The following is a 25,081-nucleotide window of genomic DNA, read 5'->3' on the forward strand; positions in this document are numbered from 1 at the left end:
GGAAAACCTTCCCCCCTCTTCCCAAATACTGGCAGCTTGTTAATATGCGCCCAGGAACTATTCTTTGATTGGCTGAGCTCACTTCCTGTAATTATAAGGGAGGAAGTCGGGGTGAGAGGGGTCGCAGCTTGCTAAACTTAGCCCTGCGGACAGACCTAGATTCAGACCCATGACTACCCGGTGTGTGTCTCTCTATAGGGGAGTCCATAGGTTTAGGTTTTTAACTCAAAGGAAATAGGAGTAACCTGCAGATACCTGGAAATCTGTCAAACATTATTTTACATATTATCTCACTTGTGAAACACAGACCCTGCAGTCTTCCATAATCACAGGACTGGTGTGTCTTCAACATCTAGTAGGTTATTTATTGATCACATTTTTAATATTTGTTTTATTTAACAAGGCAAGTCCGTTAAGAATAAATTCGTATTTACAATGACGGCCTACACCAGCCAAACCCGGACAACGCTGGGCCAATTGTGCGCCGCCCTATGGGACACCCAATCACGGCCGGTTGTGATACAGCCTGGATTCGAACCAGGGTGTCTGTAGTGACGCCTCTAGCATTGAGATGCAGTGTCTTAGACCGCTGCCCCACTCGGTAGCCACAAGGGAGACGACAATCATTCACAGTGACAAACCAAATGTTTTGTTCAACAGATACCTGGCAGGTGCATTGTCATCTCTCCTCCCAATATCAATGAGTCTCATTTTCAACATCCTGGTTATTACCAGACTGCCCATGTGGCCAGGCCTGTATCACACAGTCGTTTTCACACCGGAGACGAATACCTTTACACAACTACCATAACAAGACCTGCCAAGACCACCACGTGGGTAAGTTACACACTAAGACACACACTCCGACGCCAGAAACACACAGACCCAAACAGTGAAACACTCCCAGCCTCAGTCTGTGGTAGGTCACAAAAAACACAGGCCTGCCAACCACCCTCCAGCCTCCCTCCACATCCCTGTAGGCTATGGTGTTGGTGTGTCTGTGGTGCTGCTGCCAATCCTGGGTGGTAGTGAGATCACTGTGGTTCATTCTAGACCACTCACTCAGGCTTCCATCAATGATCCTCTCTGTATTGAATAGGACTGCATGTTATATCCTAAATGGCACCATATATATTGTACTACTTTTGACCAGACCCCTATGAGACTTGGTCAAAAGTAGTGCACTACATAGGGAATAAGGTCCCATTTGACACAACACCTGTCTCCAAGATGAAGACTAGTATAAAATATAAGGCTGTGCATGGATGCTTGCTCTTGGGGTTCTGGCCTGGCCTAACTTCATGAGCTGGAGGCCAGTAATGTTTTTGGTGGTCCACTGCAATGGCCGTGGGGCTGTTGACTTGAGACCCCATCGACTGGTGTATAGTGGCATGGGGTCAAGGGTAATATTTGATTGGACTGAAACCCCATTTAAAGACAGTCATGCCACGCCACCCCACAATGCTTTGTTCTGTTCACCAGTCTATCGCAGAACTCCACTAGACCAGAGAGACACACATATTTACACACATGCACCCAGTGTGATAGTACAGTACAGTAGGCCAATCTCTTGTACTGAACCCAGGTCCACTCAGTCTTAATGTGTGAGTATACTACAGTATATCTCCCCCCAGGCGCTGAGAAGACTGTACATGCTGTGCGTCTTCAGCAGCTTGGTTAATGGGGATCCTAATAAAGCTAAAATAATGAGCAGTATCAATCCAGGACTCTGCCAGAGGCTGTACTTCAACATCACACAGAGTTCATTATTAAGAGACACTTTCAAGGAGATAGCAAGGGGTGTAAGGTCATACTGGGACTATATTAATAGACAGTAAACAATACTTCACAGGTACACCAAAAACACTCCTACCCCTCTAGTCACAATTAGTAACATTCCTTGTATCATGAAGAGGAACCATTATAAAGCAGAATTTTCTATGATTACTCTCATAATATTGCAAATCAGAGTTCATCAAAAGTCTTACGGTATTGTAAAAGTAGCCTTTTGCAAATGTATCCAAATATTAAGCTATAATCTTAGGCTATTTGAGAAGTATTTCTCGTTTGAGGTGTATTTTCTAGGGCTTTAGCGTACAGTAAATCACTTGATCTAAAGTGGCATTTGGAGATTTATTGTGTGGCGATAATTGCTAAATGCTGATAAACATCAACGCCAGCTCCTGAAACCTCGGAACCAGAGCAGAGGAAGCAGGCGAATCAGAGTCGGTTGGTGATAGTTCAGGGATGCTAATTTAATCAATCACAGCCGTCAAAAACCTGTGTATCGTGACTGAATTACATGACACGCAAACTAAACACAAAATACCACCACTTTTACATTCTGACAGAAGTGAGGATACAAGCTAGCGAACAGAATTGATGCAAGTTAAAACTTCGCGCTTGCTATGAAAACACCTGGTTTTCTAAACAAATTTACCTTTTCCTCGCGTAGAATAGAACGATTCCGATATGATGGTTTGGTCACAATTATTTTGAGAATTTCGTCTATGCTTCTTCGTTTTACTACGTTTGTGTTGTGTCGATTTCTAACTTCTCCAAGTGACCGGGCTCTACATAACATTAGCTATGTTTTCGCCGCCCGGGGTTGGGCTCCCACCTCCGACGTCTTGGAGAAGTACAGTTTGGTCCCCCGCTGCTCTAAGTGTCCCTTTCGTTTCACTTTATCTACGGATGGAAATCTTTATTGTATAATATTCAACCACTTGACATTTTCCCCTATAACTTTTTTTCAGTCATTGTTTATTCAAAAGGTACATTCTAGTCTGCACTTTTGTAGTGTCATAATGTCATCATTCATTTGAGGCAAGACAGGACACCTGAGAGAAATGTGACCTCCCGTTTCCTTGGAGATCGTCTAGGTGAGCGTGTGAGGGGACTCAGTGCCTGTCTGTATGGCCTCATCTGACACTGAACAATATTGTTACATTGCTGCATCATGTCTGTGTAGCAAAGAAAGGTTGGTTTATTGAACACCAATCATAATATAAATTGGCATTAAAGCTGTACAAACGTTTTGAGCTTCATCATCACGCTGTTGGCTACATATGGGGTATTAATGGAATCAACCAGTCATATTTAGACGTTTTGATCTGGGATCTCTATAGTGACATGATGACAAACAATGAAAACATAAACATAAAAACACACATGACGGAATCCTTACTACTTTCAAATAGAAGACCAATACACTTGGATTAATGTACTGTATTTCTCAATAAAATGTTCTTCCAACAAAGGTCCAATACAAATCACAATAACACTGACATTGTAGAGATGTAGAGAAAAATGGTAACATTTTGTATTCTGTAGTTTGGATGAGTAACATCATGGAAAATACGATTGGTAATGGAATGAATTACACCAATAAACACCACACAGGCAAGCATTCATCAGTGGCAGCAAAATAAAAATGGTGTCTAAGTTTAGGTTAAAAATGTATGGAAATTTAATCCATAAAAATACTTAGAAAAATCAATACAACAATAAACTCAGAAAACCCCTACTGCAAATAAAATAACTGTCCTGACCGTCTGACTTTGTCAGTAAACCACTATGTGCAACTGACCCTAGAAAGCCCAAAATACAGTACATTCCTACGTCCCTCCAGCCCCAATAAATATACTACCAGGATAAATACAGATCTGTCTACAGATTCAAACAGACCAGCAGAGAGAGAGACAGACAGAGACAGATGAGGGGAGAGGGGGGGTAGTTGTTCTCAACAACACATTATTTTTCAATAAGGTGATAATTGATTTGAATATGTCCACTGATTAATGTTAATTTGATAAGGTCCCCATTATATGCTAAAATAAGACTTTAATTAGACTAACTACTATACATGCTAAGGTATCATATGTAGTGGATTTTCATTTATGAAATAAATTCATGTTGAGGGCTTCAAGAAATATCATGATGAGGCCCCGGGCCGCTTCTTGAGTATCACTACCTTACGTGTTCACCTAACTACAGGATATTCTTGTACTGTATGTAAAGAACATTTCAATCAGATATTTCATGAAAAATCAAAAGTCAACATACTTTCTCCCATCATGCACTTTGTCTGACTTCAACAAATCTTCAAATATCTAATGAATCTAAATCGGTAGAAAATACACTAGGTACTTTTTCATACCTTCATTTTAGCAAAATATTTTCCCCTTTTTTATATGGCACAAGCGGTGAACGGTAAACACACACACACACACACACACACAGATACATCAGAGAAGATGAAATAAAGCTTAACTCCCCATAACCAAACATATGTTAATAAGTCATAATCAGGTAAATCAATCTTTTAAAACTACCAAAAATATCAACAACTCTGTTCTTCACTCCTGGGGGTGGATCAGATCTTGACTGTATTGGCGTGTTTCTTGCACAGAGCCTTGTCCTTTTTAGAGAAGAAGGCTTGGCCCTCCAAACTGGTGTTGCAGACCTGGAAAAAGACAGACAGAGTACAGTAGTGTCAGTGCTACAACCCTTCAATTTTATCTACTCCCCTCTCTCTCTCCATGCCCCCTCTCTCTCTCCATGCCCTCCATGCCCCCTCTCTCTCCATGCCCCCCTCTCTCTCCATGCCCCCTCTCTCTCTCCATGCCCCCTCTCTCCATGCCCCCTCTCTCTCTCCATGCCCCCTCTCTCTCTCCATGCCCCCTCTCTCTCTCTCTCCATGCCCCCCTCTCTCTCTCTCTCTCTCCATGCCCCCTCTCTCTCTCTCCATGCCCCTCTCTCTCTCTCTCCATGCCCCTCTCTCTCTTTCTCCATGCCCTCTCTCTCTCTCTCCATGCCTCTCTCTCTCTCTCTCTCTCCATGCCTCTCTCTCTCTCTCTCTCTCTCTCCATGCCTCTCTCTCTCTCTCTCTCTCTCTCCATGCCCCCTCTCTCTCTCTCTCTCTATGCCCCTCTCTCTCTCTCTCTCTATGCCTCTCTCTCTCTCTCTCTCTCTCCATGCCCCCTCTCTCTCTCTCCATGCCCCTCTCTCTCTCTCTCCATGCCCCTCTCTCTCCATGCCTCTCTCTCTCTCCATGCCTCTCTCTCTCTCTCCATGCCTCTCTCTCTCTCTCTCCATGCCCCTCTCTCTCTCTCTCCATGCCTCTCTCTCTCTCTCTCCATGCCTCCTCTCTCTCTCTCTCCATGCCTCTCTCTCTCTCTCCATGCCCCTCTCTCTCTCTCTCTCCATGCCCCTCTCTCTCTCTCTCTCTCCATGCCCCCTCTCTCTCTCCATGCCCCTCTCTCTCTCTCTCTCCATGCCTCTCTCTCTCTCTCTCTCTATCCATGCCTCTCTCTCTCCATGCCTCTCTCTCTCTCTCCATGCCTCTCTCTCTCTCTCTCCATGCCTCTCTCTCTCTCTCTCTCTCCATGCCCCCTCTCTCTCTCTCCATGCCCCTCTCTCTCTCTCTCTCCATGCCTCTCTCTCTCTCTCTATCCATGCCTCTCTCTCTCCATGCCTCTCTCTCTCTCTCTCCATGCCCCTCTCTCTCTCTCCATGCCCCTCTCTCTCTCTCTCTCCATGCTCTCTCTCTCTCTCTATCCATGCCTCTCTCTCTCCATCTCTCTCTCTCCATGCCTCTCTCTCTCTCTCTCTCCATGCTCTCTCTCTCTCTCTCTCTCTCCATGCCTCTCTCTCTCTCTCTCTCTCTCTCCATGCCCCCTCTCTCTCTCTCTCTCTCTCTCCATGCCCCTCTCTCTCTCTCTCTCTCTCTCTCTCTCTCTCCATGCCCCCTCTCTCTCTCTCTCTCTCTCTCTCTCCATGCCCCCTCTCTCTCTCTCTCTCTCTCTCTCTCCATGCCCCTCTCTCTCTCTCTCTCTCTCTCTCCATGCCCCCTCTCTCTCTCTCTCTCTCTCTCTCCATGCCCCCTCTCTCTCTCTCTCTCTCTCTCTCCATGCCTCTCTCTCTCTCTCTCATCCCTCTCCATGCCCTCTCTCTCTCTCTCTCTCTCTCTCTCCATGCCCCTCTCTCTCTCTCTCTCTCTCTCTCCATGCCCCCTCTCTCTCTCTCCATGCCCCCCCCTCTCTCTCCATGCCCCCCTCTCTCTCCATGTTCTCTCTCTCCATGTTCTCTCTCTCCATGCTCTCTCTCTCCATGCCCGCTCTCTCCATGCCCCCTCTCTCTCTCCATGTCCCCCTCTCTCTCTATGCCCCCTCTCTCTCTATGCCCCCTTTCTCTCCATGCCCCTCTCTCCCCATGCCCTCTCTATCTCCATGCCCCCCTCTCTCTCTCTTCATTGCCCCCTCTCTCTCTTCATGCCCCCTCTCTTTCTATGCCCCCTCTCTCCATGATGTCCCCCTGTCTCTCTCCATGCCCCCTCACTCTCTCCATGCCTCCTTCTCCATGCTCCCCTCTCTCTCTCCATGCTCCCCTCTCTCTCTCCATGCTCCCCTCTCTCTCTCCATGCCCCTTTCTCTCTCTGCATGCCCCTTTCTCTCTCTCCATGCCCCCTCTCTCTCTCTCCATGCCCCCTCTCTCTCTCTCCATGCCCCTCTCTCTCTCTCTCCATGCCCCCTCTCTCTCTCCATGCCCCTCTCTCTCTCTCTCTCTCCATGCCCCCTCTCTCTCTCTCTCTCCATGCCCCTCTCTCTCTCTCTCTCTCCATGCCCCTCTCTCTCTCTCTCCATGCCCCCTCTCTCTCTCCATGCCCCCTCTCTCTCTCCATGCCCTCTCTCTCTCTCTCCATGCCCTCTCTCTCTCTCTCCATGCCCCCTCTCTCTCTCTCCATGCCCTCTCTATCTCTCTCCATGCCCCTCTCTCCATGCCCCTCTCTCTCTCTCTCATGCTCTCTCTCCATGCCTCTCTCTCTCTCTCTCCATGCCCCTCTCTCTCTCTCTCTCTCTCTCTCTCCATGCCCCCTCTCTCTCTCTCTCTCTCTCTCCATGCCCCTCTCTCTCTCTCTCTCTCTCTCTCCATGCCCCTCTCTATCTCTCTCTCTCCATGCCTCTCTCTCTCTCTCTCTCTCCATGCCCCTCTCTCTCTCTCTCTCTCTCCATGCCTCTCTCTCTCTCTCCATGCCTCTCTCTCTCTCTCTCTCCATGCCTCTCTCTCTCTCTCTCTCTCTCTCTCTCTCCATGCCTCTCTCTCTCTCTCTCTCTCTCTCCATGCCTCTCTCGCTCTCTCTCTCTCTCGCTCTCTCTCTCTCTCTCCATGCCCCTCTCTCTCTCTCTCTCTCTCTCTCTCTCTCTCTCCATGCCTCTCTCTCTCTCTCTCTCTCTCTCTCTCTCCATGCCTCTCTCTCTCTCTCTCTCTATGTCTCTCTCTCTCTCTCTCTCTCTCTCTCTCTCTCTCTCTCTCTCTCTCTCTCTCCATGTCTCTCTCTCTCTCTCTCTCCATGTCTCTCTCTCTCTCTCTCCATGTCTCTCTCTCTCTCTCTCTCCATGCCCTCTCTCTCTCTCTCTCTCTCCATGCCCCTCTCTCTCTCTCTCTCTCCATGCCACTCTCTCTCTCTCCATGCCCCCCTCTCTCTCTCTCTCTCCATGCCCCCACTCTCTCTCCATGCCCCCTCTCTCTCTCCATGCCCCTCTCTCTCTCTCCATGCCCCCCTCTCTCTCCATGCCCCCCTCTCTCTCTCTCCATGCCCCCCCTCTCTCTCCATGCCCCCTCTCTCTCTCCATGCCCCTCTCTCTCTCTCCATGCCCCCTCTCTCTCTCTCCATGCCCCCTCTCTCTCTCTCCATGCCCCTCTCTCTCTCCATCCATGCCCCCTCTCTCTCTCTCTCCATGCCCTCTCTCTCTCTCTCTCTCTCTCCTCTCTCTCTCTCTCTCCATGCCCCTCTCTCTCTCTCTCTCTCTCCATGCTCTCTCTCTCTCTCTCTCTCTCTCCATGCCCCTCTCTCTCTCTCTCTCTCTCTCCATGCCCCTCTCTCTCTCTCCTCTCTCTCTCTCCATGCCCCTCTCTCTCTCTCTCCATCCATGCCCCCCCTCTCTCTCTCTCTCTCCATCTCTCTCTCCATCCATGCCCCTCTCTCTCTCTCTCTCTCTCTCCATGCCCCTCTCTCTCTCTCTCTCTCTCTCTCTCCATGCCCCCTCTCTCTCTCCATGCCCCCTCTCTCTCTCCATGCTCTCCTGCCCCCCCTCTCTCTCTCTCTCCATGCCCCCTCTCTCTCTCTCTCTCCATGCCCCCTCTCTCTCTCTCTCTCCATGCCCCCTCTCTCTCTCTCTCCATGCCCCCCTGCCTCTCTCTCTCTCTCTCCATGCCTCTCTCTCTTTCTCTCCATGCCCCCCTCTCTCTCTCTCCATGCCCCCTCTCTCTCTCTCCATGCCTCTCTCCATGCCCCCTCTCTCCATGCCCCATGCCCTCTCTCTCTCCATGCCCCCTCTCTCCCATGCCCTCTCTCTCTCTCTCCATGCCCCCCCTCTCTCTCTCTCCATGCCCCTCTCTCTCTCTCTCTCCATGCCCCCCTCTCTCTCTCCATGCCCCTCTCTCTCTCTCTCCATGCCCCCTCTCTCTCTCTCCATCCTCTGCCCCTCTCTCTCTCCATGCCCCTCTCTCTCTCTCCATGCCCCCTCTCTCTCTCTCCATGCCCCCCCTCTCTCTCTCTCCATGCCCCTCTCTCTCTCTCTCCATGCCCCTCTCTCTCTCTCTCCATGCCCCTCTCTCTCTCTCTCCATGCCCCCCTCTCTCTCTCTCTCCATGCCCCCTCTCTCTCTCTCTCCATGCCCCCTCTCTCTCTCTCTCCATGCCCCCTCTCTCTCTCTCTCCATGCCCCCTCTCTCTCTCTCCATGCCCCCTCTCTCTCCATGCCCCCCTCTCTCTCTCCATGCCCCCTCTCTCTCCATGCCCCCTCTCTCTCCCATGCCCCCTCTCTCTCCATGCCCCCTCTCTCTCTCTCCATGCCCCCTCTCTCTCTCTCCATGCCCCCTCTCTCTCTCTCTCATGCCCCCCCTCTCTCTCTCTCCATGCCCCCTCTCTCTCTCTCTCTCTCCATGATGTCCTCCCCTCTCTCTCTCCATGCCCCCTCTCTCTCTCCATGCCTCCTCTCTCTCCATGCCCTCTCTCTCTCCATGCCCTCTCTCTCTCTCCATGCCCTCTCTCTCTCTCTCCATGCCCCCCTCTCTCTCTCCATGCCCCCTCTCTCTCTCCATGCCCCTCCTCTCTCTCTCTCTCCATGCTCCCTCTCTCTCTCTCCATGCCCCCTCTCTCTCTCCATGCCCTCCCTCTCTCCATGCCCCTCTCTCTCTCTCTCCATGCCCCTCTCTCTCTCTCTCATCCATGCCCCTCTCTCTCTCTCCATGCCCCTCTCTCTCTCTCTCTCCATGCCCCCCCTCTCTCTCTCTCTCCATGCCCCCCTCTCTCTCTCTCTCTCTCTCCATGTCCCCTCTCTCTCTCTCTCTCTCCATGCCTCTCTCTCTCTCTCTCTCTCCATGCCCCCCTCTCTCTCTCTCTCTCTCTCTCTCCATGCCCCTCTCTCCCTCTCTCTCTCTCTCCATGCCCCTCTCTCTCTCTCTCTCTCTCCATGCCCCTCTCTCTCTCTCTCTCTCTCTCCATGTCTCTCTCTCTCTCTCTCTCCATGTCTCTCTCTCTCTCTCTCTCCATGCCCCCCTTCTCTCCATGCCCCCCCTCTCTCTCTCTCCATGCCCCTCTCTCTCTCTCTCTCCATGCCCCCCTCTCTCTCTCTCTCCATGCCCCCTCTCTCTCTCTCTCTCCATGCCCCCCTCTCTCTCTCTCTCCATGCCCCCCTCTCTCTCTCTCTCTCTCCATGCCCTCTCTCTCTCTCTCCATGCCCCTCTCTCTTTCTCTCCATGCCCCCTCTCTCTCTCTCCATGCCCCCTCTCTCTCTCTCCATGCCCCCTCTCTCTCCATGCCCCCCTCTCTCTCTCTCTCTCCATGCCCCTCTCTCTCTCTCTCTCTCCATGCCCCCCTCTCTCTCTCTCTCTCCATGCCCCCTCTCTCTCCATGCCCCTCTCTCTCTCTCCATGCCCCCTCTCTCTCTCTCCATGCCCCTCTCTCTCTCTCCATGCCCCACTCTCTCTCTCTCCATGCCCCCTCTCTCTCTCTCCATGCCCCTCTCTCTCTCTCTCCATGCCCCCTCTCTCTCTCTCCATGCCCTCTCTCTCTCTCTCCATGCCCCTCTCTCTCTCTCTCCATGCCCCTCTCTCTCTCTCTCCATGCCCCCTCTCTCTCTCTCTCCATGCCCCTCTCTCTCTCTCTCCATGCCCCCTCTCTCTCTCTCTCTCCATGCCCCCTCTCTCTCTCCATGCCCCTCTCTCTCTCTCCATGCCCCCTTTCTATCTTTCCATGCCCCCTCTCTCTCCATGCCCCCTCTCTCTCCATGCCCCCTTTCTCCCCATGCCCCCTCTCTCTCCATGCCCCCTCTCTCCCCATGCCCCCTCTATCTCCATGCCCCCTCTCTCTCTCTTCATTGCCCCCTCTCTCTCTTCATGCCCCCCTCTCTCTATGCCCCCTCTCTCCATGATGTCCACCCCTGTCTCTCTCCATGCCCCCTCACTCTCTCCATGCCTCCTTCTCCATGCTCCCCTCTCTCTCTCCATGCTCCCCTCTCTCTCTCCATGCTCCCCTCTCTCTCTCCATGCTCCCCTCTCTCTCTCCATGCTCCCCTCTCTCTCTCCATGCTCCCTCTCTCTCTCCATGCTCCCTCTCTCTCTCCATGCCCCCTCTCTCTCTCCATGCCCCCTCTCTCTCTCTCCATGCCCCCCTCTCTCTCTCTCTCTCCATGCCTGCCTCTCTCTCTCCATGCCTCTCTCTCTCTCCATGCCTGCCTCTCTCTCTCCATGTCCCCCTCTCTCTCCATGCCCCCTCTCTCTCTATGCCCCCTTTCTCTCCATGCCCCTCTCTCCCCATGCCCTCTCTATCTCCATGCCCCCTCTCTCTCTCTTCATTGCCCCCTCTCTCTCTTCATGCCCCCTCTCTCTCTATGCCCCCTCTCTCCATGATGTCCCCCTGTCTCTCTCCATGCCCCCTCACTCTCTCCATGCCTCCTTCTCCATGCTCCCCTCTCTCTCTCCATGCTCCCCTCTCTCTCTCCATGCTCCCCTCTCTCTCTCCATGCCCCTTTCTCTCTCTCCATGCCCCTTTCTCTCTCTCCATGCCCCCCTCTCTCTCTCTCCATGCCCCCTCTCTCTCTCTCTCCATGCCCCCTCTCTCTCTCTCCATGCCCCCCTATCTCTCCATGCCCCCTCTCTCTCTCCATGCCCCTCTCTCTCTCTCTCCATGCCCCTCTCTCTCTCTCTCCATGCCCCTCTCTCTCTCTCTCCATGCCCTCTCTCTCTCTCTCCATGCCCCCCTCTCTCTCTCTCCATGCCCCCTCTCTCTCTCTCCATGCCCCCTCTCTCTCTCTCTCCATGCCCCTCTCTCTCTCTCTCTCCATGCCCCTCTCTCTCTCTCTCTCCATGCCCCTCTCTCTCTCTCTCTCCATGCCCCTCTCTCTCTCTCTCTCCATGCCCCTCTCTCTCTCTCTCTCCATGCCCCTCTCTCTCTCTCTCTCCATGCCCCTCTCTCTCTCTCTCTCCATGCCCCTCTCTCTCTCTCTCTCCATGCCCCTCTCTCTCTCTCTCTCCATGCCCCTCTCTCTCTCTCTCTCCATGCCCCTCTCTCTCTCTCTCTCTCCATGCCCCTCTCTCTCTCTCTCTCCATGCCCCTCTCTCTCTCTCTCTCCATCCCTCTCTCTCTCTCCCCATGCCCCTCTCTCTCTCTCTCCATGCCCCTCTCTCTCTCTCTCTCTCTCTCCCCATGCCCCTCTCTCTCCTCTCTCTCCCTCTCTCTCTCTCTCTCTCTCTCTCTCCCTCCATGCCCCCTCTCTTTCTCTCCATGCCCCCCCTCTCTTTCTCTCCATGCCCCCTCTCTCTCTCTCTCCATGCCCCCTCCATGCCCCTCTCTCTCTCTCCATGCCCCACTCTCTCTCTTCCTGCCCCCTCTCTCTCTCTCCATGCCCCACTCTCTCTCTTCCTGCCCCTCTCTCTCTCTCCATGCCCCCTCTCTCTCTCTCCATGCCCCCTCTCTCTCTCTCCATGATCTCTCTCTCCATGCCCCCTTTCTATCTTTCCATGCCCCCTTTCTCTCCATGCCCCCTTTCTCTCCATGCCCCCTCTCTCCCCATGCCCCCTCTATCTCCATGCCCCCTCTCTCTCTCTTCATTGCCCCCTCTCTCTCTTCATGCCCCCTCTCTCTCTATGCCCCCCTCTCTCCATGATGTCCCCCTGTCTCTCTCCATGCCCCCTCACTCTCTCCATGCCTCCTTCTCCATGCTCCCCTCTCTCTCTCCATGCTCCCCTCTCTCTCTCCATGCTCCCTCTCTCTCTCCATGCTCCCCTCTCTCTCTCCATGCCCTCCTCTCTCTCTCCATGCCCTCCTCTCTCTCTCCATGCCCTCCTCTCTCTCTCCATGCCCTCCTCTCTCTCTCCATGCCCTCCTCTCTCTCTCCATGCCCTCCTCTCTCTCTCCATGCCCTCCTCTCTCTCTCCATGCCCTCCTCTCTCTCTCCATGCCCCCCCCTCTCTCTCTCTCTCTCCATGCCCTCCTCTCTCTCTCCATGCCCTCCTCTCTCTCTCCATCCCCCCCTCTCTCTCTCTCTCTCTCCATGCCTGCCCTCTCTCTCCATGCCTGCCTCTCTCTCTCCATGCCTGCCTCTCTCTCCATGCCTGCCTCTCTCTCTCCATGCCTGCCTCTCTCTCTCTTTCCATGCCCCCTCTCTCTCTCTTTATGCCTCTCTATCTCTCTCTCTCTCCATGCCCCTCTCTCTCTCTCTCTCCCTCTCTATCTCTCTCTCTCTCCATGCCCCTCTCTCTCTCTCTCTCCATGCCCCCTCTCTCTCTCTCCCTCTCTCTCCATGCCCCTCTCTCTCTCCCTCTCTCTCCATGCCCCTCTCTCTCTCTCTCTCTCTCTCCATGCCTCTCTCTCTCTCTCTCCATGCCTCTCTCTCTCTCCATGCCCCCCTCTCTCTCGCTCCATGGGAGGCTGACTTACTGCACACACGAAGCAGGTATCATGCCAGGTGAATCCCAACGCCTCCAGAAACTTGTCTCCTGCCTCGATGGGAAAGTCGCAACCATGGCAACTGGTACCAAAGAGTTGATAGTAGTCTGAATGGGAGAGGGTCAGTATAATGTTACTTTCATGACGCAAATCATTTCACAGTGCCGTTCATTCCTTCAGACCTTGCTTGCTGTGACCTCTCACCTCTTTCACAGTATGGCAGGCCGTCCTCCAGGTGGAAGGTGTTGTTTCCGATTGGCTGCTGGCAGGACGCACACAGGAAGCAGTACACATGCCATGTCTGCTTCAGGGCATTGATGACTTCCTGTATAAAAAAAATACAAGGGATTAAAGGGAATTATATTACTGTCATAATGCCATAACTTCATTTCAATATGTGTCTGTGCATTAGAAGAGGAAGCTAAGATAGTTAAGCAAGTTGGACAAGCCGAGATACTATACTGTCTCCTGAAGTATGTCACTCACCCCCAGGACCTTCTGCTCTGGCAGCTGGTGCAGGTAGGGCCAAGATACTATACTGTCTCCTAAAGTATGTCACTCACCCCCAGGACCTTCTGCTGGCAGCTGGTGCAGGTAGGGGCAAAGAACTTCTCATAGCAGTGAGCACAGTACACTGTTCCCCTCTCCTCCACGAAGCCAGACTCCACCAGAGACATGTGGCAGTGGGAACAGTTAAACTCCTCAGGGTGCCAGGACATGCCCATGGCCACCAGGAAAGGACCTCTGTGGAAGATAGGTGGTGGTCAGAGGTCAGGGTAATAAGGCAAAAAGAGAGGTTGACTTGTTTTGGTCAAATTAATTTTAAACCCCACTTTATCAATTTCAGATGTATTTGAAAGGGACTAAACTAATCAGACTAATCAAAATTCTAAGTAGTGCACTACTTTTGACCACACATGGCTTCCCATACTGACTGTTGGTACTGACCTGATGACCTTGTCACAGTGGCCACACATGGCTTCCCATACTGACTGTTGGTACTGACCTGATGACCTTGTCACAGTGGCCACACATGGCTTCCCATACTGACTGTTGGTACTGACCTGATGACCTTGTCACAGTGGCCACACATGGCTTCCCATACTGACTGTTGGTACTGACCTGATGACCTTGTCACAGTGGCCACACATGGCTTCCCATACTGACTGTTGGTACTGACCTGATGACCTTGTCACAGTGGCCACACATGGCTTCCCATACTGACTGTTGGTACTGACCTGATGACCTTGTCACAGTGGCCACACATGGCTTCCCATACTGACTGTTGGTACTGACCTGATGACCTTGTCACAGTGGCCACACATGGCTTCCCATACTGACTGTTGGTACTGACCTGATGACCTTGTCACAGTGGCCACACATGGCTTCCCATACTGACTGTTGGTACTGACCTGATGACCTTGTCACAGTGGCCACACATGGCTTCCCATACTGACTGTTGGTACTGACCTGATGACCTTGTCACAGTGGCTACACATGGCTTCCCATACTGACTGTTGGTACTGACCTGATGACCTTGTCACAGTGGCCACACATGGCTTCCCATACTGACTGTTGGTACTGACCTGATGACCTTGTCACAGTGGCCACACATGGCTTCCCATACTGACTGTTGGTACTGACCTGATGACCTTGTCACAGTGGCCACACATGGCTTCCCATACTGACTGTTGGTACTGACCTGATGACCTTGTCACAGTGGCCACACATGGCTTCCCATACTGACTGTTGGTACTGACCTGATGACCTTGTCACAGTGGCCACACATGGCTTCCCATACTGACTGTTGGTACTGACCTGATGACCTTGTCACAGTGGCCACACATGGCTTCCCATACTGACTGTTGGTACTGACCTGATGACCTTGTCACAGTGGCCACACATGGCTTCCCATACTGACTGTTGGTACTGACCTGATGACCTTGTCACAGTGGCCACACATGGCTTCCCATACTGACTGTTGGTACTGACCTGATGACCTTGTCACAGTGGCCACACATGGCTTCCCATACTGACTGTTGGTACTGACCTGATGACCTTGTCACAGTGGCCACACATGGCTTCCCATACTGACTGTTGGTACTGACCTGATGACCTTGTCACAGTGGCCACACATGGCTTCCCATACTGACTGTTGGTACTGACCTGATGACCTTGTCACAGTGGCCACACATGGCTTCCCATACTGACTGTTGGTACTGACCTGATGACCTTGTCACAGTGGCCACACATGGCTTCCCATACTGACTGTTGGTACTGACCTGATGACCTTGTCACAGTGGCCACACATGGCTTCCCATACTGACTGTTGGTACTGACCTGATGACCTTGTCACAGTGGCCACACATGGCTTCCCATACTGACTGTTGGTACTGACCTGATGACCTTGTCACAGTGGCCACACATGGCTTCCCATACTGACTGTTGGTACTGACCTGATGACCTTGTCACAGTGGCCACACATGGCTTCCCATACTGACTGTTGGTACTGACCTGATGACCTTGTCACAGTGGCCACACATGGCTTCCCATACTGACTGTTGGTACTGACCTGATGACCTTGTCACAGTGGCCACACATGGCTTCCCATACTGACTGTTGGTACTGACCTGATGACCTTGTCACAGTGGCCACACATGGCTTCCCATACTGACTGTTGGTACTGACCTGATGACCTTGTCACAGTGGCCACACATGGCTTCCCATACTGACTGTTGGTACTGACCTGATGACCTTGTCACAGTGGCCACACATGGCTTCCCATACTGACTGTTGGTACTGACCTGATGACCTTGTCACAGTGGCCACACATGGCTTCCCATACTGACTGTTGGTACTGACCTGATGACCTTGTCACAGTGGCCACACATGGCTTCCCATACTGACTGTTGGTACTGACCTGATGACCTTGTCACAGTGGCCACACATGGCTTCCCATACTGACTGTTGGTACTGACCTGATGACCTTGTCACAGTGGCCACACATGGCTTCCCATACTGACTGTTGGTACTGACCTGATGACCTTGTCACAGTGGCCACACATGGCTTCCCATACTGACTGTTGGTACTGACCTGATGACCTTGTCACAGTGGCCACACATGGCTTCCCATACTGACTGTTGGTACTGACCTGATGACCTTGTCACAGTGGCCACACATGGCTTCCCATACTGACTGTTGGTACTGACCTGATGACCTTGTCACAGTGGCCACACATGGCTTCCCATACTGACTGTTGGTAATGACCTGATGACCTTGTCACAGTGGCCACACATGGCTTCCCATACTGACTGTTGGTACTGACCTGATGACCTTGTCACAGTGGCCACACATGGCTTCCCATACTGACTGTTGGTACTGACCTGATGACCTTGTCACAGTGGCCACACATGGCTTCCCATACTGACTGTTGGTACTGACCTGATGACCTTGTCACAGTGGCCACACATGGCTTCCCATACTGACTGTTGGTACTGACCTGATGACCTTGTCACAGTGGCCACACATGGCTTCCCATACTGACTGTTGGTACTGACCTGATGACCTTGTCACAGTGGCCACACATGGCTTCCCATACTGACTGTTGGTACTGACCTGATGACCTTGTCACAGTGGCCACACATGGCTTCCCATACTGACTGTTGGTACTGACCTGATGACCTTGTCACAGTGGCCACACATGGCTTCCCATACTGACTGTTGGTACTGACCTGATGACCTTGTCACAGTGGCCATGGCTTCACATGGCTTGACCCATACTGACTGTTGGTACTGACCTGATGACCTTGTCACAGTGGCCACACATGGCTTCCCATACTGACTGTTGGTACTGACCTGATGACCTTGTCACAGTGGCCACACATGGCTTCCCATACTGACTGTTGGTACTGACCTGATGACCTTGTCACAGTGGCCACACATGGCTTCCCATACTGACTGTTGGTACTGACCTGATGACCTTGTCACAGTGGCCACACATGGCTTCCCATACTGACTGTTGGTACTGACCTGATGACCTTGTCACAGTGGCCACACATGGCTTCCCATACTGACTGTTGGTACTGACCTGATGACCTTGTCACAGTGGCCACACATGGCTTCCCATACTGACTGTTGGTACTGACCTGATGACCTTGTCACAGTGGCCACACATGGGGGTGCGTGTTCCCGCTGCGATGTGTTCGGCCCGCTGTACCAGGGAGTTCTGGTCCTTAGGGTGCGCCTGGGGGGCAGGGCGGTCAGAAACTTTGGGTACTGTGGGTACTGGTGCAGTGTTGCTGACCCTCCCAAAAGAGGGCGCAGCGCCACCCTTAGAGAAACCTAAAGCAACAGAAAATACACCACAGTTGTTTCAATCACACCATACAGAGATCAACAAAAGATCCCATCCATTTGAGCTATATAAAAAACATTGACCAACTGCTGTGACAGGTAATCAAAACACTAACAACGTACTGCAGGCAGGCAGAGCAGTACAGTAGCTGTATTTACATGGCTGTGTGCATTGCTAGCTAAACCTAAAGACATCTTAGCTTAGGAGTGGTGGGCAGGTGTGATCAGGTATGAATGAGTATGCTGCTTCCTGCCAGAATATATTAGATCTAGCTGTGACCTCCCTGTCTTTAGCATGGGCCAGCTGTGTCGGGCAGATCCACTCCACACCGCCCAAACAATGGATCAATCTTCCCCACCGGGGTGAAGAAACAACATTACCATAGCCAGAGGAGACATCTGGCAAAATTCCCCCCAGCCCCTCAGAACGCGGAGTGGCGAAGAAGAGACTATTCTCCCCTTCTCTCCATTCTTCCCTCTCTCCTCTCTCTCTGGCTGCATAGGCTGAGATCAAAGATGTCTTCCCTCAGAGGGGGATGGGGTGAGGGGTGGAGGGGGACAGAGACTCTATTGAAAAGGAGACCCCAATCAAAGAGCGGTGGACTGGGGGGTCAGAGAGCAAGTGCCCCCTCGATTTTCTCATAGTGGAGAGCAAACGAGCTGAATAAACATGACTGGGGACTGGCAGAGAAGGGAGAAGAGCGGAGAGGAGAGGACATCCATGAGAGTGGATGAGAGAGAGAGAGAGACGGGGGAGGCAGAGAGAGAGAGACGGGAGAGGAAGAGAGAGAGAGACGGGGGAGGAAGAGAGAGAGAGACGGGAAGAGGAAGAGAGAGAGAGACGGGAGAGGAAGAGAGAGAGAGACGGGGAGGAAGAGAGAGAGAGACGGGGGAGGAAGAGAGGGAGAGACGGGGGAGGAAGAGAGGGAGAGACGGGGGAGGAAGAGGGGAGAGACGGGGGGAGGAAGAGGGAGAGACGGGGAGGAAGAGAGGGAGAGACGGGGGGGAGGAGGGAGAGAGGGGAGAAGAGGGGGAGGAAGAGAGGAGAGACGGGGGAGGAAGAGAGGGAGAGACAGGGGGGAGGAGAGAGAGAGAGACGGGGAGCCAGGGAGAGAGAGACGGGGGAGCCAGGAGAGAGAGACGGGGAGCCAGAGAGAGAGAGACGGGGAGCCAGAGAGAGAGAGACGGGGAGCCAGAGAGAGAGAGAGACGGGGGAGCCAGAGAGAGAGAGAGACGGGGAGCCAGAGAGAGAGAGACGGGGAGCCAGAGAGAGAGAGAGAGAGACGGGGGAGCCAGAGAGAGAGAGAGAGAGACGGGGAGCCAGAGAGAGAGAGAGATGGGGGAGCCAGAGAGAGAGAGAGAGAGACGGGAGAGCCAGAGAGAGAGAGACGGGGGAGCCAGAGAGAGAGAGAGGAAGAGAGAGAGAGACGGGGGAGGAAGAGAGAGAGAGACGGGGGGGAGGAAGAGAGGGAGAGACGGGGGGAGGAAGAGAGGGAGAGACGGGGAGGAAGAGAGGGAGAGACGGGGAGGAAGAGAGGGAGAGACGGGGAGGAAGAGAGGGAGAGACGGGGGAGGAAGAGAGGGAGAGAGGGGGGAGGAAGAGAGGGAGAGACGGGGGAGCCAGAGAGAGAGAGACGGGGAGCCAGAGAGAGCGAGAGACGGGGGAGCCAGAGAGAGAGAGAGAGACGGGGGGAGCCAGAGAGAGACGGGGAGCCAGAGAGAGACGGGGAGCCAGAGAGAGAGAGAGACGGGAGAGCCAGAGAGAGAGAGAGACGGGGAGCTAGAGAGAGAGAGAGATGGGGGGGAGAGAGAGAGAGACAGGGGGGCCAGAGAGAGAGATGGGGGAGCCAGAGAGAGAGAGATGGGGAGCCAGAGAGAGAGAGATGGGGGAGCCAGAGAGAGAGAGATGGGGGAGCCAGAGAGAGAGAGAGAGAGAGAGACGGGAGAGCCAGAGAGAGAGAGAGACGGGGAGCCAGAGAGAGAGAGAGACGGGGAGCCAGAGAGAGAGAGAGAGAGACGGGGAGCCAGAGAGAGAGAGAGAGAGACGGGAGAGCCAGAGAGAGAGAGAGACGGGGAGCCAGAGAGAGAGAGAGAGAGACGGGGAGCCAGAGAGAGAGAGAGAGACGGGGAGCCAGAGAGAGAGAGAGAGACAGAGGGGGAGCCAGAGAGAGAGAGAGAGAAGGGGGAGCCAGAGAGAGAGAGAGAGACGGGGGAGCCAGAGAGAGACGGGGGGAGAGAGAGAGAGACGGGGGAGCCAGAGAGAGACGGGGGGAGAGAGAGAGAGACGGGGAGCCAGAGAGAGAGAGAGAGACGGGAGAGCCAGAGAGAGAGAGACGGGGGGAGCTAGAGAGAGAGAGAGAGACGGGGGGGAGAGAGAGAGAGAGACGGGGGGAGAGAGAGAGAGACAGGGGGGCCAGAGAGAGAGATGGGGGAGCCAGAGAGAGAGAGAGATGGGGAGCCAGAGAGAGAGAGAGACGGGAGAGCCAGAGAGAGAGAGACGGGGAGCCAGAGAGAGAGAGAGAGAGGAAGAGAGAGAGAGACGGGGAGGAAGAGAGAGAGAGAGGGGGAGGAAGAGAGGGAGAGACGGGGAGGAAGAGAGGGAGAGACGGGGGAGGAAGAGAGGGAGAGACGGGGGGAGGAAGAGAGGGAGAGATGGGGGAGGAAGAGAGAGAGAGACGGGGGGAGGAAGAGAGAGAGAGACGGGGAGGAAGAGAGAGAGAGACGGGGGAGCCAGAGAGAGAGAGACGGGGGAGCCAGAGAGAGAGAGACGGGGAGCCAGAGAGAGAGAGACGGGGAGCCAGAGAGAGAGAGACGGGGAGCCAGAGAGAGCGAGAGACGGGGGGAGCCAGAGAGAGAGAGAGAGAGACGGGGAGCCAGAGAGAGACGGGGGGAGCCAGAGAGAGAGAGAGACGGGAGAGCCAGAGAGAGAGAGAGACGGGGGAGCCAGAGAGAGAGAGAGAGACGGGGAGCCAGAGAGAGAGAGAGAGAGAGAGACAGGGGGAGCCAGAGAGAGAGAGAGAGACGGGGAGCCAGAGAGAGAGAGAGAGAGACGGGGGGAGCCAGAGAGAGACGGGGGGGAGAGAGAGGGAGACACGGGGGGAGAGAGAGAGACGGGGAGCCAGAGAGAGAGAGAGACGGGGAGCCAGAGAGAGAGAGAGACAGAGGGGGAGGAAGAGAGAGAGAGACGGGAGAGGAAGAGAGAGAGAGACGGGGGGAGGAAAGAGAGAGAGAGGGGGAGAGGAAGAGGGGGAGAGACGGGAGAGGAAGAGGGGGAGAGACGGGGAGGAAGAGGGGGAGAGACGGGGAGGAAGAGAGGGAGAGACGGGAGAGGAAGAGAGGGAGAGACGGGGGGAGGAAGAGAGGGAGAGACGGGAGAGGAAGAGAAAGAGAGACGGGGGGAGGAAGAGAGAGGAGAGACGGGGGAGGAAGAGAGGGAGAGACGGGGGGGAGGAAGAGAGGGAGAGACGGGAGAGGAAGAGAGAGAGACGGGGGGAGGAAGAGAGGGAGAGACGGGGGAGGAAGAGAGGGAGAGACGGGGAGGAAGAGAGGGAGAGACGGGGAGCCAGAGAGCGAGAGACGGGGGAGCCAGAGAGCGAGAGACGGGGGAGCCAGAGAGAGAGAGACGGGGGAGCCAGAGAGAGAGAGACGGGGAGCCAGAGAGAGAGAGACGGGGGGAGCCAGAGAGAGAGAGACGGGGGAGCCAGAGAGAGCGAGAGACGGGGGAGCCAGAGAGAGAGAGAGAGACGGGGAGCCAGAGAGAGCGAGAGACGGGGGAGCCAGAGAGAGACGGGGGAGCCAGAGAGAGAGAGAGACGGGAGAGCCAGAGAGAGAGAGATGGGGGGGGAGCTAGAGAGAGAGAGAGACAGGGGGAGAGAGAGAGAGACAGTGGGGCCAGAGAGAGAGATGGGGAGCCAGAGAGAGAGAGAGAGATGGGGAGCCAGAGAGAGAGAGAGAGAGAGAGACGGGGAGAGCAGAGAGAGAGAGAGAGAGAGACGGGGAGAGCCAGAGAGAGAGAGACGGGGAGCCAGAGAGAGAGAGAGGAAGAGAGAGAGAGACGGGGGGAGGAAGAGAGGGAGAGACGGGGGAGGAAGAGAGGGAGAGACGGGGAGGAAGAGAGGGAGAGACGGGGGGAGGAAGAGAGGGAGAGACGGGGAGGAAGAGAGGGAGAGACGGGGGAGGAAGAGAGAGAGAGAGATGGGGGAGGAAGAGAGAGAGAGAGACGGGGGAGCCAGAGAGAGAGAGAGACGGGGGAGCCAGAGAGAGAGAGACGGGGAGCCAGAGAGAGAGAGACGGGGAGCCAGAGAGAGAGAGACGGGGAGCCAGAGAGAGCGAGAGACGGGGAGCCAGAGAGAGCGAGAGACGGGGAGCCAGAGAGAGAGAGCGAGAGACGGGGGGAGCTAGAGAGAGAGAGACGGGGGGAGGAAGAGAGGGAGAGACGGGGGAGGAAGAGAGGGAGAGACGGGGAGGAAGAGAGGGAGAGACGGGGGGGGGAGGAAGAGAGGGAGAGACGGGGGAGGAAGAGAGAGGAGAGACGAGGGGGGAGGAAGAGAGGGAGAGAGGGGGAGGAAGAGAGGGAGAGACGGGGGGGGAGGAAGAGAGGGAGAGACGGGGGAGGAAGAGAGAGAGAGAGACGGGGAGCCAGGGAGAGAGAGACGGGGAGCCAGAGAGAGAGAGACGGGGGAGAGCCAGAGAGAGAGAGACGGGGAGCCAGAGAGAGAGACGGGGGGAGCCAGAGAGAGAGAGACGGGGGAGCCAGAGAGAGAGAGACGGGGAGCCAGAGAGAGAGAGACGGGGAGCCAGAGAGAGAGAGACGGGGGAGCCAGAGAGAGCGAGAGACGGGGAGCCAGAGAGAGAGAGAGAGACGGGGAGCCAGAGAGAGAGAGAGAGAGACGGGAGAGCCAGAGAGAGAGAGACGGGGAGCTAGAGAGAGAGAGAGAGACAGGGGGGAGAGAGAGAGAGACAGGGGGCCAGAGAGAGAGATGGGGAGCCAGAGAGAGAGAGAGATGGGGAGCCAGAGAGAGAGAGAGAGAGAGAGACGGGAGAGCCAGAGAGAGAGAGACGGGGGGAGCCAGAGAGAGAGAGAGGAAGAGAGAGAGAGACGGGGGGAGGAAGAGAGAGAGAGACGGGGGGAGGAAGAGAGGGAGAGACGGGGAGCCAGAGAGGGAGAGACGGGGGGAGCCAGAGAGAGAGAGAGAGAGACGGGGAGCCAGAGAGAGACGGGGAGCCAGAGAGAGAGAGAGACGGGAGAGCCAGAGAGAGAGAGACGGGGAGCTAGAGAGAGAGAGAGACGGGGGGAGAGAGAGAGAGACAGGGGGCCAGAGAGAGAGATGGGGGAGCCAGAGAGAGAGAGATGGGGAGCCAGAGAGAGAGAGAGAGAGAGACGGGAGAGCCAGAGAGAGAGAGAGACGGGGAGGCAGAGAGAGAGAGAGACGGGGAGCCAGAGAGAGAGAGAGAGAGAGACGGGGGAGCCAGAGAGAGAGAGAGAGACGGGGAGCCAGAGAGAGAGAGAGAGACGGGGGAGCCAGAGAGAGACGGGGGGAGAGAGAGAGACGGGGGGGAGCCAGAGAGAGAGAGAGAGAGACGGGAGAGCCAGAGAGAGAGAGACGGGGGAGGAAGAGAGAGAGAGAGAGAGACAGGGGGGAGAGAGAGAGAGACAGGGGGCCAGAGAGAGAGATGGGGAGCCAGAGAGAGAGAGAGATGGGGAGCCAGAGAGAGAGAGACGGGAGAGCCAGAGAGAGAGAGAGACGGGGAGCCAGAGAGAGAGAGAGGAAGAGAGAGAGAGACGGGGGGAGGAAGAGAGAGAGAGACGGGGGAGGAAGAGAGGGAGAGACGGGGAGGAAGAGAGGGAGAGACGGGGGAGGAAGAGAGGGAGAGACGGGGGAGGAAGAGAGGGAGAGATGGGGGGGGAAGAGAGAGAGAGAGAGGGGGGAGGAAGAGAGAGAGAGACGGGGAGCCAGAGAGGGAGAGACGGGGGAGGAAGAGAGAGAGAGACGGGGGAGGAAGAGAGAGAGAGACGGGGGGAGCCAGAGAGAGAGAGACGGGGAGCCAGAGAGAGAGAGACGGGGAGCCAGAGAGAGAGAGACGGGGAGCCAGAGAGAGAGAGACGGGGAGCCAGAGAGAGAGAGACGGGGAGCCAGAGAGAGCGAGAGACGGGGGAGCCAGAGAGAGAGAGAGAGACGGGGGAGCCAGAGAGAGACGGGGAGCCAGAGAGAGAGAGAGACGGGAGAGCCAGAGAGAGAGAGACGGGGGAGCCAGAGAGAGAGAGAGAGACGGGGAGCCAGAGAGAGAGAGAGAGAGAGACGGGGAGCCAGAGAGAGAGAGAGACGGGGAGCCAGAGAGAGAGAGAGAGACGGGGAGCCAGAGAGAGACGGGGAGCCAGAGAGAGAGAGAGACGGGAGAGCCAGAGAGAGAGAGACGGGGAGCTAGAGAGAGAGAGAGACAGGGGGGAGAGAGAGAGAGACAGGGGGCCAGAGAGAGAGATGGGGAGCCAGAGAGAGAGAGAGAGATGGGGAGCCAGAGAGAGAGAGACGGGAGAGCCAGAGAGAGAGAGACGGGGAGCCAGAGAGAGAGAGAGAGGAAGAGAGAGAGAGACGGGGGAGGAAGAGAGAGAGAGACGGGGGAGGAAGAGAGGGAGAGAGAGACGGGGGAGGAAGAGAGGGAGAGACGGGGAGGAAGAGAGGGAGAGACGGGGGGAGGAAGAGAGGGAGAGACGGGGGAGGAAGAGAGGAGAGACGGGGGGGAGGAAGAGAGGGAGAGATGGGGAGGAAGAGAGAGAGAGACGGGGAGCCAGAGAGAGAGAGAGACGGGAGAGCCAGAGAGAGAGAGACGGGGGAGCCAGAGAGAGAGAGAGAGACGGGGGAGCCAGAGAGAGAGAGAGAGAGAGAGACGGGGAGCCAGAGAGAGAGAGAGACGGGGGAGCCAGAGAGAGAGAGAGAGACGGGGAGCCAGAGAGAGAGAGGGGGAGCCAGAGAGAGAGAGAGACGGGAGAGACAGAGAGAGAGAGACGGGGGAGCTAGAGAGAGAGAGAGACAGGGGGGAGAGAGAGAGAGAGAGACAGGGGGCCAGAGAGAGAGATGGGGAGCAGAGAGAGAGAGAGAGATGGGGGAGCCAGAGAGAGAGAGACGGGAGAGCCAGAGAGAGAGAGACGGGGAGCCAGAGAGAGAGAGAGGAAGAGAGAGAGAGACGGGGGAGGAAGAGAGAGAGAGACGGGGGGAGGAAGAGAGGGAGAGACGGGGGGAGGAAGAGAGGGAGAGACGGGGGAGGAAGAGAGGGAGAGACGGGGAGGAAGAGAGGGAGAGACGGGGGAGGAAGAGAGGGAGAGACGGGGGAGGAAGAGAGGGAGAGATGGGGGAGGAAGAGAGAGAGAGACGGGGAGCCAGAGAGAGAGAGACGGGGGAGCCAGAGAGAGAGAGACGGGGAGCCAGAGAGAGAGAGAGGGGGGAGCCAGAGAGAGAGAGACGGGGAGCCAGAGAGAGAGAGAGAGAGAGGGGGAGCCAGAGAGAGAGAGCGAGAGACGCGGGAGCTAGAGAGAGAGAGAGAGACAGGGGGGGGAGAGAGAGAGAGAGACGGGGGGCCAGAGAGAGAGATGGGGGAGCCAGAGAGAGAGAGATGGGGGAGCCAGAGAGAGAGAGAGAGAGAGACGGGAGAGCCAGAGAGAGAGAGAGAGACGGGGGAGCCAGAGAGAGAGAGAGAGACGGGAGAGCCAGAGAGAGAGAGACGGGAGAGCCAGAGAGAGAGAGAGATGGGGGAGCCAGAGAGAGAGAGAGAGAGAGAGAG

At 55.0% G+C, this 25,081-nt stretch overlaps 2 protein-coding genes across 2 annotated transcripts in view; both read right to left on the reverse strand.

Annotated features, from left to right (window-relative positions):
• Window positions 1-2,822, reverse strand: part of LOC112236714 (bone morphogenetic protein receptor type-1B) — a 128,483-nt gene extending 125,661 nt beyond the window's left edge. The window contains exon 1 of the mRNA XM_024405309.2: window positions 2,441-2,822. The gene's annotated coding sequence lies outside the window, so the exon portion shown is untranslated. The remainder of the gene's footprint in view (window positions 1-2,440) is intronic.
• Window positions 2,823-3,213: 391 nt separating this feature from the next.
• Window positions 3,214-25,081, reverse strand: part of LOC112257540 (PDZ and LIM domain protein 5) — a 131,781-nt gene continuing 109,913 nt past the window's right edge. Inside the window, 5 exon segments of the mRNA XM_042326672.1 lie at window positions 3,214-4,465; window positions 12,943-13,058; window positions 13,156-13,276; window positions 13,515-13,695; window positions 17,098-17,293. Of these exon segments, the coding sequence (XP_042182606.1) occupies window positions 4,376-4,465; window positions 12,943-13,058; window positions 13,156-13,276; window positions 13,515-13,695; window positions 17,098-17,293 (704 nt within the window). The 3' untranslated portion in view covers window positions 3,214-4,375.

Source organism: Oncorhynchus tshawytscha, linkage group LG09 (assembly GCF_018296145.1).
Source record: "Oncorhynchus tshawytscha isolate Ot180627B linkage group LG09, Otsh_v2.0, whole genome shotgun sequence".
In the NCBI taxonomy this organism is placed as follows: Eukaryota; Metazoa; Chordata; class Actinopteri; order Salmoniformes; family Salmonidae; genus Oncorhynchus; species Oncorhynchus tshawytscha.